Source organism: Neofelis nebulosa, chromosome 8, assembly GCF_028018385.1.
Source record: "Neofelis nebulosa isolate mNeoNeb1 chromosome 8, mNeoNeb1.pri, whole genome shotgun sequence".
NCBI classification, from domain to species: domain Eukaryota; kingdom Metazoa; phylum Chordata; class Mammalia; order Carnivora; family Felidae; genus Neofelis; species Neofelis nebulosa.
Window position 1 is genome coordinate 121,328,331 of NC_080789.1, and position 18,269 is coordinate 121,346,599.

Here is an 18,269-nt window from a genome sequence, read left to right on the forward strand (position 1 = left end):
TGTGATGCCTCCAGATTTATTTTTCTTTCTCAGGATTGCTTTGGCTTTGGGGGGTCTTTTGTGGTTCCATATAAGTTTTAGGATGATTTTTTTCTACCTCTGGAAAAAGCACAGTCTGTGAAAAGTGGAATCTTAATAGGGGATTGCATTGGCTTTGAGTAGCATAGACCTTTTAGCAATATTAATTCTTCCAGTCCATGAACACGAGATATCTTTTCATTTACTTGTATCTTCTTCAATTTCTTTCATCAGTGTCTTTAGTCTTCAGTGTACAGATCTTTCACCTCCTTGGTTTAATTTATTCTTAAATGTTTTCATTCTTTTAATTCTATAGTAAATGGGATCATTTTCTTTAAGATAATTTGCTGTTCGCGTATAGAAAACGCTACTGATTTTTGTATGTAGGTTTTGTATCCTGCACTTTCATATATCTTGAAGCTAACAACAACAAAAAAGGAGAGTTCTCATCAGGAAAGTACTAGAACCGAACTCTTAATTTCAGTTAATTTTCCATCTGCTTCATTCCAGTGTACCTGGCTCCTAGGGACAATCCAGACTTAAGATGGAAAGGAGTTATAAAGGTTGCTCTGGCTCCTCATTCTGGGGGCACAGCCCTGAGTTATTGCTGCACTTGGACTTGATCCTGTGACTGGGTTCCCTGTTGTCTGAGTTCCTTCTGAGTCATGCCTTGGGTGCTATTCCAGGGAATGTGGCAGTGTTTGGCCATTCAATGAGGAAACCAGTATTTTGGTGACTCAGACATTTACTGTAATGAAACATAGGATTGAATTTCTGTGCCTCGGCCTGTATATTTGATAAAGTTTGGTACCATCGCTGTTCTGAAGCTGGTGTCCCACAGGTAGAATCCACGGTTTGCCAACAATTGCTGCCCTAAGGCTGAGCACCATTCTGGAATCTGGGCCATGCTTTCAGTGATCTGTGCGAAACTGTATTTACATTGTAGCTCTGGAGAATAGTGGCTCTTCTAACAATTTTTTTTAAAGTTTATTTCTGAGAGAGAAACAGAGCATGAGCTGGGGAGGGGCAGAGAGAGAGAGAGGGAGACACAGAATCTGAGGCGGGTTCCAGGCTCCGAGCTGTCAGCACAGAGCTATTAGCACAGAGCCCCATGCGAGTCTCGAACTCACGAACTGTAAGATCAAGACCTGAACCAAAGGTGGACACTTGACGGACTGAGCCACCCAGGTGCCCCAAGAATAGTGGCTCTTAATGCAGATGAGCATGACAGACTAGTGGCTCAGGGTGACTGCCTCCCTCTATACGTGGCAGGGAGAGGAACAAGTTCCCCGATCCTGCCTACCATTAAGAAAATGTGTTCCATACAGTCCCGGACATTTGGTGGCCCTTTATAATCTCCTTATAAGTCACAGAGGCGGAGGGCGGACCTTGTGGAAGGAATGTTCCTTTGAGCAGGTGTTGTTCACAGTCCATTACCACGAAGGCCACACGCCCTGGCAGTAATTCACCCCCTCTGAAATGAGCAGACACATTTGTCTGCCTATGGTCGGGAGGTGTATTGCAATCTATCTCAGAGGGCTGTTTCTTCTCCCTGGTTTCCTCTTCCCGAAGCGCCCTCTCTGGGTTAACTCCTAGTCATGCCTCAGGTCAGAGGTCAGATAACATCTCTGGGAACCCCGCCCCATTACTGCCCCAGACTGGATGAGGTGTTTATGGAGGTTTTTCTAGCACACGGCCCCCCTCTCGTGGCTCCCCTCACACTGTGTACAGATGGCCCGTTGACTTCTCTGCTGTCTCCGTCCGGTGAGGTACTGGAAAGCAAGAGCTGCGTCTTGTCCGAAGCCTACCATGGCGGCTGCCACAGAGTAGAGACTCGAACGTTTGTTATGAGTACGTGAAGGAATGAATTTCAAAAATGGCTAGCTGTGGGGCACCTGGGTGGCTCAGTCAGTTGAGCGTCCAACTCTTGATGTCGGCTGACGTCGCGATTTCTCAGTCCGTGAGTTGGAGCCCCGTATCGGGCCTTGTGTTGGCAGCGTGGAGCCTGCTTGGGATCCCCTCTCTCCCTCTCTCTCTCTCTGCCCCTCCCCCGCCCTCTCTCTCTCTCCCAAATAAACTTTAAAAAACGATTCGTTGAAAACGACTTAACCCATACTATGACCTGAACTGCACAGAGTTCAATAAGCGGGTAGTACTGGGGCACCTGGGTGGCTCAGTTCTTTGAGCATCAGACTTCAGCTCGGGTCCTGATCTCATGGGTTCGGTTCATGAGTTCGAGCCCCGCATTGCGCTTTGTGCCGTCAGTGCAGAGCCTCCTTTGGATCCTCTGTCTCTCCGTCTCTGTCTCTGTCTCTCTCTCTCTCTGCATCTCCGCCACTCAAGCTCTCGCTCTCAAAAATAAACATTTAAAAAAGTTTTTTAAAAAGCAGGTAATACTGTTAATACATGTATGTGACATAGCTACACAATATATCAACTAACTACAGTGTACTTTCCAGTATTACTTTATAGGTTTTGTTCCAATGTTTCTCAAAATTTTTGGTCTCAAGATCCCTTTTGCTCTGAAAAATTATTGAGTCCCCTAAGGAGATTTGGTTTAAGTTAGTTCTATCGGCTAATATTTGCTGCCTGTGAAGTGAAAACAGAGTCAAATTATTTCTTGATCCATTTAAAAATAACAATAATGGCCTCTTACATGCTGACCTAAGTAGCATTATTTATGAAAATATTTTCCGAAACGAAAAAGGTTGGTAAGGGTGGCGTTGCCTTACATGTTTGCAAATTTCTTTAACGTCTGGCTTACCGGAAGACAGCTGGATCCTCATATCTGGCTCCGCATTCATTCTGTCGCGATAAACATCACAGAGCCTCTGGAAAACTCCACCCTACACTGGTGAGACCATGAGAGTGAAAAACAAGGTGACCATTGTCTTAGTATTATTATGAAAATAAGAATGACGTTGCAAAAGCCCTCGAGATCTTGGGAACCCCATGGATTCTTGGACCGTGCATTGAGAATTGCGGCCTTAGTTACTAAGGGAAAACTCGTAGCCAGGTGTGATTAAGGGAAGTGTCTTTGTTCTGGTCTAGTCCTGAGCCTCTTTCCTTTGTTTTTATTGAATTCATTTATTTCCTGACTCTCTCCCTTGACACCTCCCTGTCAGGACGTCAGGCTGATACATTTCAATGAACAGAAGCCATTCATGCTGAGGTCAGGCAGAAAGCTCCGGACTTCCATTTGAGGAAATTGTCATGTATCTCTCATATGGTCGTAGCTGCAGTAAGCGTTCACTGTGGGTAACACCCGCTGCTGGGTTGTGCTGTTGTAATCCTAGGTGTCGGGCGAGGGGCAGAGCCATAAGTACCGCTAGTTTGTGTGGTATAAGTATATAACGTTTATTAATAACAATTTACAAGAGTAAAATGAGCAGAGAGGACACTCTCCCTTGAGCTTGTATTATTCCACCACAAGGTGGTCTTGGGCTAGGTCGGCAGGATGAATCATGGAAAGTGCTGCAGGAGAGGAATCCCAGCTCCGTAGCACTTTGTCCGTCTATTGGGGAAGTCGGAAAGGGCACTGGGACCATCCAGGCACTTTGTTGTAGCGGGAGCTTCCGGCCAGGGAGATGCCCCGTTACGATCGCCGAGACGTGAGCTCAGGGAAGTGGCACCAATGCCATCAGTGTCACCCAGAGAACTCACTTGGGTCCAGTTGAGCCATCTACTGGTCAGGTGGAGGACAGATAAGTAGCTGCTGGGCTGTGGGTTTCATTTTTCCCACTGGAAAGTGTGGTGGTTCCTTTCCTCCTCCGAGAAAAGAGAGGTGGATTATTCACACCTACACTTACTGAAGAAGGGGTCATCGTTGAGAGGGTGACCCACTTATCCTGCTTTGACCAGAGTTTCCCCAGGCTTAGCGCAGAGAGTCCTGTATCCAGAAACCCCTCAGCCTTAGGCAAACCCGGATGGTGGGTTCCCCTGATGGCTAGAGACCTGAGAGCTCCTCCTGAGAACAGACGTGATTCTGCGTATCAACTCCAACATATTAAGAGTATTTGGAAGGAAAATTCAAACTCGTTGGGAAAGAGAGCCCAAACTTACACACACTATGTTGATCGGTGGGGGAAACTATCAAATAAGCTAGGCATTCACACCAACTCCCAGAGAAAAGAAAACAAAAAATTTTAGGTAAAGCATTATAAACATCTTTATAAATAAAGCACCAAAGGATTGACAAGAGAGGGAATACCAGGTCAAATCAAATGTCAAGGGAGAACTTAGCACTCCAGACTAAGTGTTCCTTTAGAGCACTCACCAGCCTGTACAAACCTGAAACAGAAGCCACAGCTGCGCGTGCTAGTGTGTGTGTGTGTGTGTGTGTGTGTGTGTGTGTGTGTGAAGAGGTGGTAGTAATCTCCCACGTGAGGCTAAGAACCAATGACCTTTTCTGCAGGGCAAATGTGAACCAAAACTAAGTCGGCAGGAAATAGGGAACGTGTGTGAGGAACAAAAGTGCTATATCAGTCATTGTTATATGCCTTCCATTCTTTCCTTTTTGGGTAAGAGAGGGTCTCTCGTGGTTAGCCTGTCTCCCACTGTGGTAGGTTGGCTATGGGGACTGGATAACTTGTCTTTTTGGTTCCTGGATCTTTGGATCAAGATAGACTATCTGCACCTGGACCAGATTTAGACAATGAGATCTGGGCTTCCAGCTGACACCATTACAGGATGGGATTTAGGGGAGGCCTTGGGTGGGGATGAATGTGTTTTGCATATGGGAAACAATGTAAAATGTGGGAGCCAGAGGACAGATAAAGGTAGAAAACGAATTTGAGAAAGTCCAATGTACATCTGTGATAGAAACTCTCAACAAAATGGGAATAGAGCTGCTGATGGGTATCTACAAAACACTTAGACAACTGTTGTTATGTTTCATGGGAAAAGACTGAAACTGAGATCAGAAATGAGACAAGAGGGGCACCTGGGTGGCTCAGTCGGTTGGGGGTCCGACTTCAGCTCAGGTCGTGATCTCACAGTTCATGAGCTCGAGTCCCGCGTCGGGCTCTGTGCCGACAGCTCAGAGCCTGGAGCCTGCTTTGGATTCTGGGTCTCCTTCTCTCTCTGCCCCTTCCCCACTCACACTCTGTCTCTCTCTGTCTCAAAAATAAACAAACATTAAAAAAAATTTAAAGAAATGAGATAAGAATGTCTGCTCTTATCACTTCTATTCAACATCGTATTTTAGGATTTAACCAGTATAATAATGTAAGAAAAAGAAATAAGCAGTATCCAGCTTGGAAAGGAAGAAGTTTTATTCCTAGATGGCATGATCATCTATATAAGAAATCCTAAAGAATTTACCAAAAAGCTACTAGAATTAATAAGTGAATTTAGCAAGGTTACGAAGATCAAGATATAAAAATAATGTAGTGCTGTCAACAAACAATAAATAATCAAAAATTGAAATGAAAACAACCCACCAACTTATAATAGCATACAAATGGGAAATGCTTATGGATAAATTTGATAAAACATGTACAAAACCATACAAAGCACTACGGAGAGAAATTAAGACTTAAACAGATGGAAAAACATACAATATTCATGATTGGCACAATGCATGTTGTAAGCTTTCAGTTATCGCCAGATTGTTTTATAGATTCAACACAATCCCAATCAAAATGCCAGCAGGCTTTTTTTAAATTATTATTAATCAACCGTCTCCTCTAAAATGTATGTGGAAATGCATGGACACTGAATAGCTGAAACGATTTTGGGAAAGAACAAAGCTAAAGGACTCATACAACCTGCTTTCAAGAGTTACTCTAAAGACACGGTAGTCAAGGTACAATGATATTGGCATAAGGATAAGCATATAGGTGGATGGAATAGAATAAAGAGCCCAGAAATAGAGCCAGCGGGTCATGTGTGGTGAATCGATTTCTGACATCTGTGCCCAGACAATCCTAGTGGGAAAGGATATTTCTTTCAACAAAGGGTAGTGGAACACCTGGATAGCTATAAGCAAAAAATGAACCTCAACTCTTACCTCACACCTCACATAAAAATTAACTCAAATCTATCATAAACCTAAATGTAATAGCTAAAACCACAGAATTTCTAGAATAAGGTATAGGAGAGGATTTTGTATATAGGAAAAATATAAAATATTGGAGCCAAAGGGCAGAGAGATGTAGGAAAAAACGTGTGAGAAAGTCCAATATACACTATGATGAAAACTTTCAGCCAACTGGGAATAGAAAGGGTTAAGAGGAAGACCACAATTAAAAAACTTTTTTATTTTTAGTTCATTTATTTTGAGAGAGAGTCAGTGAGCTCACTCTGTCAGTGCAGAGCCTGCTGCAGGGCTCAAACTCACGAACTGTGAGATTATGATCTGAGCTGAAATCGAGAGTTGCATGCTTAACTGACTGAGCCATCCACGCGCCCCGAAATACAATTTTAAGTACAAAAAACAGAATGAAAAATAAAACGTATCAAATATATGAGACACAGCTAAAGCAGTGCTGAGAAGGAAATATAGCTCTAAATGCTTACAGTAGAGAAGAGGAGGGTCTCAAATCAAGAACTGAAGTGCCTACCGCAAGAAATTAGAAACAGAGGAGCAAAATAAACCCAAATCAACCAGAAAGGAAGTAAATAATAATGATAATAGTGCTCTCTCTCTCTCGATCTCTCTCGATCTCCCTCGATCTCTCTCGATCTCTCTCGATCTCTCTGTCTCTGACTCCTTCCCCACCCACCCAACACTTCACTTCACATGCACACACTGATGAAAGGCCAAGTGAGCATACTGGGAGAAAACAGCAGTCTGTAATCTCACTAACCACCAAATCTGCTGGCATCTTGACCTTGAACTTCCCAGCCTCCAGAACCATGACAAATAAACGTTTGCTCTTTAGGCCACCCAATCTGTGGTATTTTGTCATATCAGCCTGAGTATATTCAGATAGGACAGAGTCCAATTTATCAATCTTTCCTTTCATGAATTGTGCTTTGGGTATCATGTCTAAGAACTCTTTGCTTAGCCCTAGATCCCAAAGATTTTTCTCTTATTTTTTTTTTCTAAAAGTTTATGGTTTTATATTTTACATTTCGGTCTATGATCCATTTTGCGTTACTCTTTGTGTAAGATGCAAGGTTTACATGAGGTTCATTTTTGGTGGCTACCGATGTCCGATTGCTCCTGCCCTAAATGTTGAAAAGGCTATTCTTCTTCCAAGGAACTGGTGTTGCACTTCTGTCAAAAATCAGTGAAAATATTTGCGCGGATCTATCTCTGGATTTACTGTTCAGTTCCATTGATTTATGGGTCTAGTCCTCTACGAGTACCACAGATCTTTGATTACTGCAGCTATATAATAAATCTTAATATCAGGCAAAGTGAGTCCTTCTAATTTATTCTTCTTTTTCAAGATCGTTTTAACTATTCTAGGGCCTTACCTCTAGGATAAAATTGTCTATGTGTGCAAAAAACCTAGCTGGGATTTTGATAGAAATGCATTAAGCTGGAGATCAATCTGGGGGAGAATTGACATTATGTAGTACATTGAGTTGTCTAATCCATGAACACAGTATGTCTCTTTATTTATTTGAGTCTTTGAGTTTTTTCATCAGCATTTTATAATTATCAGCATACAGAATGTATGAATGGTTAGATTTATATCTACTTCTGTTTCCTTTGGAGCAGTTGCAAATTGTGTTGCATTTTTAATTTTTGTTTCCATATGTCCATTTATTTGGGCCTTCTCTAATTTTGTCAGCAGTATGTTAATTTCAGTGTAGGGGTTTTGCACACCTTTTGTTAAATTTATTCCATAGTATTTTATCGTTTTTAATACACTTGGAAATGGAATTGGTTTTAGGTTTTATTTCCACTTGTTTGGTACTGGTGTATAAAAATACAACTTATTTTATATTAACTTTGTATTCTGCACCTTGTTAGATTCACTTAATTGTTACAATAATAATTTCATAGATTTCTTCAAGTGTAAACAATCTGCAGATTCTTGATATGTAAGCACTCAGGTCTTCTGTAAACGGACAGTTTTATTTATTTGTTTCTGATCTTTGTACCTTTTATAACAATGGCTAGGACTTGCAATAGAGTGTTGTGTAACAGTGGTGAGAAGAAGCATTCTTGTCTCATTCCGAGGCTTAGGGCATACTTTATTGTGTCATCATTAAGTATGATTTAGCCATAAGGTTTTTATGGCAGCCATTTGTCAGGTTGAAGAAGTTCCCATTTATTCCTCGGTTTCTGAGAGTTTCTTTCATGAATGGCTGTTGAATTTTGTCAAATGCTTTTTTCCGCAGCTATTGAAATGATGATATATTTTTTCCCTTGTCCTGTAATGTGGCGAAATACCTGGGTTTTTGAACGTTGAAGCGATTTTGCATTCCTGAGATAAACCCCTCTTTGTCATGACGTTTTAGACCTTTTATATGCTACTGCATTCAATTTGCTGAGGACTCTGAATCTATGCTCATAAGGGACATTGGTCTCTAAATTTTCTTTCTTTCTCTGGGTGTGTGTTTTGCAGTTATGCAGCCTTCATAAAATGAATTTAGAAATATGTCTTCTCTGTCTTCTGAAAACAATTTTGGCGGTGTTAGTAAAGATTTGTCATTTCTTTCTTAAATGTTTGGTAGAATTCACCAATGAAACTGTCTGAGCCTAGAGTTTTCTTTATGTAAAAGTTTTTGATAATGGTTTTATTTTCTTGAATAGCTTACAGCTATTCACGTTTTTTTATTTCATTTTCTGTTTTGTTATGTAGTGTTATTCAATTTGTTCACTTCATTTAATTACGTATTTGTTGGTATGAGGTTTTGCATAACATTCTCTTATTATCCTTCTAATATCTATAGGATCTGAAATAATGAATCCTCTTTCATTCCTGATATTAGTAAATTATGTTTTTGATCAGTCCAATTGGGGGTTTATCAATTTTGCTGATCATTTCAAGAAATTAATTTTGGCTCTAACTTCTCTATTTTTTTCTTTTTATTTCATTGATATCTGCTCTGACCTCTGTCCTTTTTCCAACTCTATTTCCTTTTTGTTTACTTTGCTCTTCTTGTTTCAAATTTTAAAAAACCGTTTATTTATTATTGAGAGAGAGAGACAGAGCACAAGTGAGGGAGGAGCAGAGAGAGAGGGAGACAGAATCCAAAGCAGGCTCCAGGCTCTGAGCTGTCAGCACAGAGCCTGATGAGGGACTCAAGCTTGTGAACCTCGAGATCATGACGTGAGCCGAAGTTAAACACCCAACACACTGAGCCCACTAGGCACCCCGCTCTTGCTTTTTTTTTAAGTTTATTTATTTCTTTTTGAGAGAAAGAGAGAGCATGCAAGTTGGAGAGGGGCAGAGAGAGAGGAAGAGAGAGAATCCCAAGCAGGCTCCACACTATCAGCGAGAGTCCAGGGAGGAGCTTGATCTCATGAACTGTGAGATCATGACCTGAGCCGAAATCAAGAGTTGGATGCTTAGCTGACTGAGCCACCCTGGCGCCCCCACTCTTCTCTTTTGACCTTCCCAGGGTGGAACTTTAGGTAATTGATCTCCGGCTTTTTATTATTTTTAATATGAGCATTTAAAGCTATTAATTTACCCCTGAGCAGCTTTCCACACGTTTTGATATCCTGTATTGTTACTCAGTGTAGAAAATTTTCTAATTTCTGGTTTCCTTTGTGATTTAGAACTGTGTTGTTTACTTTATCTTTTTTGTTATTGATTTCTAGTTTAATTCCATTGTGATCAGAGAACATTCTCCGTATGATTTGAATTTTTATCAGTCTGTTGGCAGTTCTTTCATGGCCAAAAAGCACAGAGTCTATCATGGGACTGTACCATATATACTTGAAAATGATTTATCTTCTGCCAAGTTGATGGGTGGTATTCCAACCTCTTTGTGTATTTGTATTTAAAGTGCTTATGTAATAGACAGAAAAAATTGGTTCTTGATTTTTAAAATTTTTTTTAACCTTTATTTTATTTTTGAGACAGAGAGAGACAGAGCATGAACGGGGGAGGGGCAGAGAGAGAGGGAGACACAGAATCGGAAGCAGACTCCAGGCCCCGAGCCGTCAGCCCAGAGCCCGATGCGGGGCTCAAACCCACTGACCGCGAGATCGTGACCTGAGCCGAAGTCGGACGCTTAACCGACTGAGCCACCCAGGCGCCCCGGTTCTTGACTTTTTTACACATTCCGGCCATTTCAGCATTTTAACCAGATTGCTTAGTCTATCAACATTCAATGTGATTATTGATAGGGGTGGATTAGGTTTTACCATTTTATTACTTGTTTTCTACATGTGCCCTCTGGGTTTTGCATAGTCATTTTTCCTCTGTTCCTTTGTTGATTGATTGGTTTTTACCTTTCTTTTCATATGTTTTAGAATCCCATTTTACTTTATCTGTTATCATTTTGGCTTTTCGCCTACCTTTCAGTGGTTACTCGGGCAATTATAATTTACATCCTTAACTTGTTGCCGTTTGGCTTAGAGTTAATTTAGGGCCATTTCGTGTAACATATAGTACACCTGAAATACGTAGGTTTGTTTATATAGATTTATTTCTCCATTCTTCAAGTGAAAGTTGTTCTATGTATTCTATTTACATCACAATTACAGTTTTTGCCTTACTTTTTTCAAGTTTTATTTGTGTATTTATGTAATCTGTATACCCAAAGAGGGGCTTGAATTCACAGTCAGCAGTTGAACATTCTACCTACTGAGCCAGCCAGGCGCCCCTATAATTTTTGCTTTATTATTTTATTTTCTTGCAATTTTTGCTTTCAACAGTTGCATGTATTTGAAAGAAATGAAAACAAAATACTCTTACCTATTTACCATTTCTGATGCTCTGCATTCCTTCCTAAAGATTGGAGGCTGTCCCTGGGATCAATTTTCTTCGGTCTGAGGAGATTCCTTTAGTGTTTCTCATAGATCAGGACCGTGGTGGTGCCGTCCCTCTGTTTTTTTTTTTTGTTTTTTTAATGTTTGTTGTTGAGAGAGAGAGAGAGAGAGAGAGAGAGAGACAGAGGGTGAGCGACAGAGGGGGAGGGGCAAAGAGAGACACACACATGGAATCGGAAGCAGGCTCCAGGCTCTGAGCTGTCAACACAGAGCCCAATGTGGGGCTCGAGCCCACGAACCAGGAAATCATGACCTGCGCTGAAGCCCAACACATAAGTGACTGAGCCGCCCAGGTGCCCCTCCTTTGCCGTCGACCTTGAAAGATACTTTCTCTCAGCACAGAATCCCGAGTCGACAGTGTTGGCTTTTCTTTCATTCTTTTAGCACTTTAGAGACGTCATCCCACTAGTTTTTCAGCTACCGTCCAAGTGTCAGTCTGTTAACAGGCTTTTCCTTGAGAATAGATCAACCACACACCCTTGTTGTATGGCGCATTTGGGGATTTTAAGGACATTATGAATGTTCTATGCCATTTTTAAGAATCAAGCAATGAGTATCGCTTCTCGGCCTTTTGGCTAAGATCAAGTGAAGAATCAAGCAATGAGTGGCTCACTTGGTTGAGCGTCCAGCTTCGGCTCAGGTCATGATCTCACGGTTTGTGAGTTGGGGCCCTGCATCGGGCTCGCTGCTGTCAGCGCAGAGCCCTCTTGGGATCCTCTGTCCCCTTCTCTGCCCCTCCTCTGCTTACGCTCTGTCTCAGAAAAAAATAAATAAATAAATAAATAAATAAATTTTAAAAAGCAGGCAGGGGCGCCTGGGTGGCTCAGTCGGTTAAGCGGCCGACTTCGGCTCAGGTCATGATCTCGCGGTCCGTGAGTTCGAGCCCCGCGTCGGGCTCTGTGCTGACAGCTCAGAGCCTGGAGCCTGTTTCAGATTCTGTGTCTCCCTCTCTCTGACCCTCCCCTGTTCATGCTCTGTCTCTCCCTGTCTAAAAAAAAAAAAAAAAAAAAAACGTTAAAAAAAATTAAAAAAAAATTTTTAAAAAGCAGGCAATGAACTTGGTTGCAATCAAACTGCAGCCGCGTGTCGCAGGCGGTGGGTGGCGACATGGCCACCAATCCTAATTCCATCTTCAAGGCTTCCCTTCACTGCAGGCATCGCCCAGGCATCAGCTAGAGATTAGGCAAAATTTACGCACATGGTTTGGGGCCGTGCAGTCCGACTTTCCTCAGGGTCTCCTTGCCTTGGGCCTTTTGTTGGCTATGGCTGTCCTGAACTGTGTCCTCAGCAATCCCGAAAGGCTGCGGGTTTCCCCTCGGTTTTGGTTACTCCCCCCACCAGCCAGACCGGGCACCGCTCTCAAGTTTAAAGCCATTGTCTTCAAGTAATTGCTTTCGTATACTTTTCTCCAGAGTTTATAGCTGTCATCTGCGGGAAGGTTGGTTTCACAGCAGTTACTCGGCCGTGACCAGAAGCATAGCCCCCACTTAATTACGCCTTCATAATGTGAATATTATCATGTCACACACATACACCCCCACACACTTAAAGTCATTCAGTGGTGCCCTCCTGCGTTTGAAATAAAATCCAAGCTTTGCGTGTTCTCCTTGATCTCAGCACACCTGCCCAGTTCTCCCCAAATGCAGCGCTCCATGGACACCAGTTACCATCCCCCCAGACCTCAAGAGTTCATGACACAGACCTGTCTTCGGTTGAATTCTGCTCTATCTGTAGGTGACAACTACTTTTGAAACTCCATTGTAGTTGATGAGACGCTAATGAGATGATCGGCTAGAGGTATTTCTCATTTTTCAAAAGATTAGCCAGAATTAGAATCACTGGCATTGAGGCGCCCGGGTGGCTCAGTCGGTTAAGTGTCTGACTTCAGCTCAGGTCATGATCTCGCGGTTCGTGGGTTCGAGCCCCGCGTCGGGCTGTGTGCTGACAGCTCAGAGCCTGGAACCTGCTTCGGATCCTGTGTCTCCCTCTCTCTCTGCTCCTCCCCTGCTCACGCTCTGTCTCTCGACAACAAATAACTGTTAAGGGGCGCCTGGGTGGCTCAGTCGGTTGAGCATCTGACTTCAGCTCAGGTCATGATGTCACGGTCCGTGGGTTCGAGCCCCGCATCGGGCTCTGGGCTGATGGCTCGGAGCCTGGAGCCTGCTTCCGATTCTGTGTCTCCCTCTCTCTCTGCCCCTCCCCCATTCATGCTCTGTCTCTCTCTGTCTCAAAAATAAATAAACGTTAAAAAAAAATTAAAAAATAAAATAAAATAAATAAATGTTAAAAAAAATTTTTTTAAATCACTAGCATTACTCGTAAATTAATATGAAAAAAGCTTAATAAGATTGACGCATGCATTAATGATATATTATTTGCCCCTTGCAACAGCACAGATGGATCTGAAGGAAATTATACAAAGTGATGTGAATCAGAGAAAGACAAATACTGTATCACCTTACTTATAGGTGGAATCTAAAAACAAACCTGAGAAAATGAACTCAAAAATGCCAGAGGGTAGGGTGGGACGTGGGTGAAATGGGTGAAGGTGGTCAAAAAGGACAAATTTCCAGTTATGAGATAAAAAGCGGTCATAGGAGCATCGCGTGCAACATGGCGACTATGGTTAATAAGACTGTATAGTATATTTGAAAGTTGCTAAGAGAGTAAATCCTAAATGTTCTCGCCAGAAGAAAAAAAATGTAACTGTGTGGTGATGGATGTTTTAACTACATTTATTGTGGTGATCATGTTGTAATAGAAGCAAATTTTGAATTATTACGTTGCAGACCTGAAACTAATATAGCATTATATGTCAGTTATATCTCAATGATACGTATGATAAAAAGCCTTTTATGCCTGGAACCTAGAATTGATTCTTTAAATCAAAATTTCATCATTATATGATTGAAGTCTGGCTATTGAATTATCTGAAATTTCTTTGCAAATTTTATAAGACCTGGGATTTATAGCTATCGTAAAAATATATGAAACAAATTATTACCACAAAAGCAAACAATATATATTTCTCTGTAGTCTCTATTATGCTTAAAGCAATGAACAAATGCTAATGACTTTAAACATTTACAATTTTATTTCTTTCTGTTCACCTCTTTTAAGTGTTTTCTTTCTGGGTACAAATTTATCTTCTAATTCATATTCAACATTATAACCTTACATCCTCATTATAGTTTTAGCAGTCAAGGGGTCTACAATTCTATTCTTTCATTGCTTGAGGAAGTTTTCTAGAAAATTCTTTTGAATCTTTGCAAATGATAACAAATGATACGGGCCTTCCATTTCACAGATTAATAAACAGAAGGAGGACATGGAAACAAGGAAGAAGATTGAGAGCTTAAGCGTCAAGGTTTGCATTTAAGTTCTTTTTTTGCCTTTTATTCTGTGTGTGTCTCATTTTGGCATCTGGGTTGAAGAATGCCTGCATACCGTACCGAGACTTTTCACCTTCCAAGATCTGAGTCTGAAGGAGAAAATGTTTAAAAGTGTGTATGGGAGGAGCGTCTGGGTGGCTCAGTCGGTTAAGTGTCTGACTTTGGCTCAGGTCATGATCTCATGGTTCGTGGGTTCGAGCCCTGCGTCGGGCTCCACGCTGACCGTGTGGAGCCTGCTTGGGAATCTGTGTCTCCCTCTCTCTCTGCCTTCCTTCACTTGTGCTTTCTCTCTCTCAAAATAAATAAATAAACTTAAAAAAAAAAAAAAAGTGTGCGTGGGAAACCAGCAGCCGGAAGGCTGAGATCAGTGAGAGGAGTGTAAGCTGACAAGAAGGCAAACCTGGGGGCGCCTGGGCAGCTCAGTCGGTTGGGCTTCCAACTTTGGCTCGGGTCATGATCTCGCGGTCTGTGAGTTCGGGCCCCGCTCTGTGCTGACAGCTCGGAGCCTGGAGCCTGCTTCTGGTTCTGTGCCTCCCTCTCTGTCTGCCCCTCCCCTGCTCATGCCCTGTCTCTTCAGACTCCTGCCCCTTCCCTCCTACCTTCTCTTCCCCGAGCTCCCTACAAATCCAATACAGACCTCAAGCTGTCACTGCACCCCACTTCTCACCCCGCCCCCGCCTTTCCAGCTGCTTCCAGGAAACACTGAATTTGTTGGTATGTTTTTCTTAGTACAGCAGCATCAGGGGGAGGAGTGGAAAAACAGACCCAGCGTGCAAATTAAATCAGGCCAACGGGGAGTGTGGGACCGGGGAAAAGGAACAGATCCATGCTCTTTGGGAATGAACACTTTAGCCTGAAATGCCCGCTCAGGGGAGGAAAAGAAAGAGACGTGAATCGGAGGCGTAAAGTGAGAATAACAAAGTTGGTTGTTTTTGTGTGCCAGAGCTGGAGAACACTCAAGGAGAAAGAAACCTCTTTGTCTCTGTGGTCCTCACAACCCAGAATTCCATCCAGGCCTGGAACCATTTCAAGGGCACGCTCGCCCTCCTCCAGTTTAGCGCCTGTTAAGACCAAGAAAGTTAAGACTCCGAAGAAATCTGCCAAGGAAGAACAGCCTGTGGTAAGAACTTCTCATACGACCACACGCCATGATACTTTGGTCCACAAAGGGCCGCCGTTCTGCGGGCACTATTGCGACCTCACGGCCAGCATCAGCAAGGCGGCGGGTCTCACCCGCCGGGTCCCCTACTCTCTGTGCGTGCAGCTGGGCAGGGCTCTGTCTGCTCTTCTGTGCACCAAGGTGTCCTTGTTGGGCCCCTTGACTGCCCAAGAGGATGCCACCCTTGTCCCCAGGTTGGTGGTTTATTAGCTTCGTCACTAAGGCTTAGTGGGTCTCTATTAAATTAGCAGGATAGAAAAGTCACGTCCAAAGCACGTTCTAGGGGGTATAATTTCTAACTCATTACTGCCCGGTATCTGTCAAAAGCTTACTGAAAATTCCCTGAATTTTCAGGGCATGCAGGCTACACAGTCCATTTGTTCATAGTATTCTAATTAATGTTTGTTTATTTTTGAGAGGCAGAGCACAAGCGGGGGAGGGGCAGAGAGAGAGAGAGAGAGGGAGGCACAGAATCCTAAGCAGGCTCCAGGCTCCGAGCTGTGGGCACAGAGCCGGACTCGGGGCTCGAACCCCCGGACTGCTAGATCACGACCTGAGCCGAAGTCGGACGCTCAACCGTCTGAGCCCCCCCGGACGCCCCTATTCGCTCATAGTATTCTAAATTGACAGCTGGATTAACTCACACCGTCAGGGACATGCACGCATGAATTATACGCTCTTCCTGTCCTAATCCGCTAGACCGCCACCAATCAGAGTTGCTTTTACCGGGCCTGCCGCGGTACCGCTGGTCTGGTCCGTACAAGAGACCATGTTAGGAAGTAGCTTTGTGATGTGCAACCCACCCTGTCGGCTTCTTGTGCGGGCACTGAGGAGACACTCAGTCCCCCCATCTCAGGAGCCCCACCTTCCTATGATCCTGAAGGGACCTTTCTGCTGTGAGTCATGGGGATCGTAATTCTCCCAGCAGTGACCCAGCCCGGGGGCACTGTGAATGGTATGACTAGTCAAAAACTCTTTTTCCGTGTGGAGTTTTTAGAAAGCTTAGAAGCCGGTTGGCGATAGGCACAGGCAACGCGCAGCACTTCCCAAACTCTCCTTTCTGCGCCTTCCCCTGCTCTTCCTCCTTCCCCCACAGGGGGCAGAATCTGCTTCCCCAACGCTGGGGACCCGGAGGAGCAAAGCCGATTCTTGCTCCCGGGGCTCATCCGTATTCTAAATGCAGAGGTGCAGGCCTCTCGTGCCGACTCACCAGCCAGATGGCTCCCTGTTCCTCCCAAGCAGAGGAGTAAGCATGCAGGTGGAGGGAAAGAGTCACTCCCCCCGGAGCTGAGACAGATACTCTCCTCTGAAATCACTGCCACTGGGCACAGAGTTAGGAAGCGTGCACAACTGGAAAGCAGTGTAATTTCCCACGGAGGAGAATCACTATTTGGGGGGACATTTGGTGCATGGCTGACCAGCGCCTGGGTTCTAGAAGCAAGATGTTTAGAATCCAGTACTTGGGAAGTTTTTGGTTTTTTGTTTGCTTTATTTGTTTGTATGTGTTTTGATTTTGTTTTGTTTTGATTTGGGGGGTTGTGTGTGTGTATGTGTGTGTGTGTGTGTGTGTGTGTGTGCAAAAAACAAAATGAAAAACCCACCCCCTGATGTGAATGTGCAGTATGGCTGGCTGACCCGAATGGATAGAGCAGCCAGACTGGATGGAGGGATTCTAGCCCAAGCCTGGGATTCGGGGAGCCTATGGCCAAGGCAGTGTCCTGTTTCAGAAGGCGCCATCAACCGCCATGATGGTGTCAGTCCCCTTGGCGATCGTGGCTGAGGAGAGTCCGGGTCTGAGGCTCTGAGCAGATGGCAGGACTGCAGAGCAAGGTCGGTGACTGGGACAGAGCAACCGAGTCTCTAATCTCACGATCACAGCCCCTGGGAGAGCTGCCCCATCCCTGCAGCAAGCCCAAGGCCCTAACTAAGTCGTAATCCTGCAATTGCAGATTAGAAACTCCAGTGTGCTCAGTTTACAGATAGAAATTGAGAGGTCATAGAAATATGACCTCAAGGTCATAGCCATGAGGGGCAGAAACAACCACTTGGTCTCACCCATAGAAAATACACTGTAAAGGAGAGGCAAAGGCAGACAGGATCTCACAGAGGTATCGTTCAATGAGATGTTCTGTTAGGGTCACAGTTTTTCCTTCTGACTAGAATGATTGTTGTTTTGATGTGGCCAAAGCCTAACTGTGTGCCTTGTCAGCTGGAGAGACTCAGAAGTTAATGTTTAAACAGCAAGTAAAAATGAGACCGGAGCGGGGGATGGGGGGAGATGACGTAAGCTAGTGTTTGTATATTTATATGAATTGGCTGGATTGTAAAGTGAAATATATTTTTCTAGTTCACCAGTACGTCTATTACATGCACTTCTGTTGTTAATATTTTTATCGCAAGTGCTCCTTTATATCACCTTTCCACGTGGTATATTCCCCACTTGAGATTAACTTTACGTATCATGCACACCAGTTATAATTTCCCTCTTTTTCTCTTTTAAATATTTTATGAGACCGGACTCCTGAAAATTTTCAAAAGAGAACGAAAATTGTTTGAAATTAAAAAATGAAAAAGAAGCCCAGCCGGCTGGATTTCTTAAAAATCACCTCTAAAGGGTTTTGTAACATTTACCACATGGAAAAGCCCAAAGAGAGAGCTTGCTGAAGGAACTTTTTTACATCAGTCACTTATCTTATCTAATTAATCATACTTATTTTTTTGAAATCTGTGTCATTCGGTGGGAACGGTGCACATGCTTCACACAGAGGAGGACACAGTGATAAACTGAGTGTTTAGC

General features: G+C 43.4%; 1 protein-coding gene across 3 annotated transcripts in view; it reads left to right on the forward strand.

The window, feature by feature from the left end:
• C8H10orf67 (chromosome 8 C10orf67 homolog) overlaps positions 1–18,269 on the forward strand; it is a 169,198-nt gene that overhangs the window by 79,324 nt on the left and 71,605 nt on the right. For all 3 annotated transcript variants that reach the window (XM_058681694.1, XM_058681693.1, XM_058681696.1), the window contains exons 9-10: positions 14,229–14,288; positions 15,257–15,433. In XM_058681694.1, coding sequence (XP_058537677.1) covers positions 14,229–14,288; positions 15,257–15,433 — 237 coding nt within the window. The remainder of the gene's footprint in view (positions 1–14,228; positions 14,289–15,256; positions 15,434–18,269) is intronic.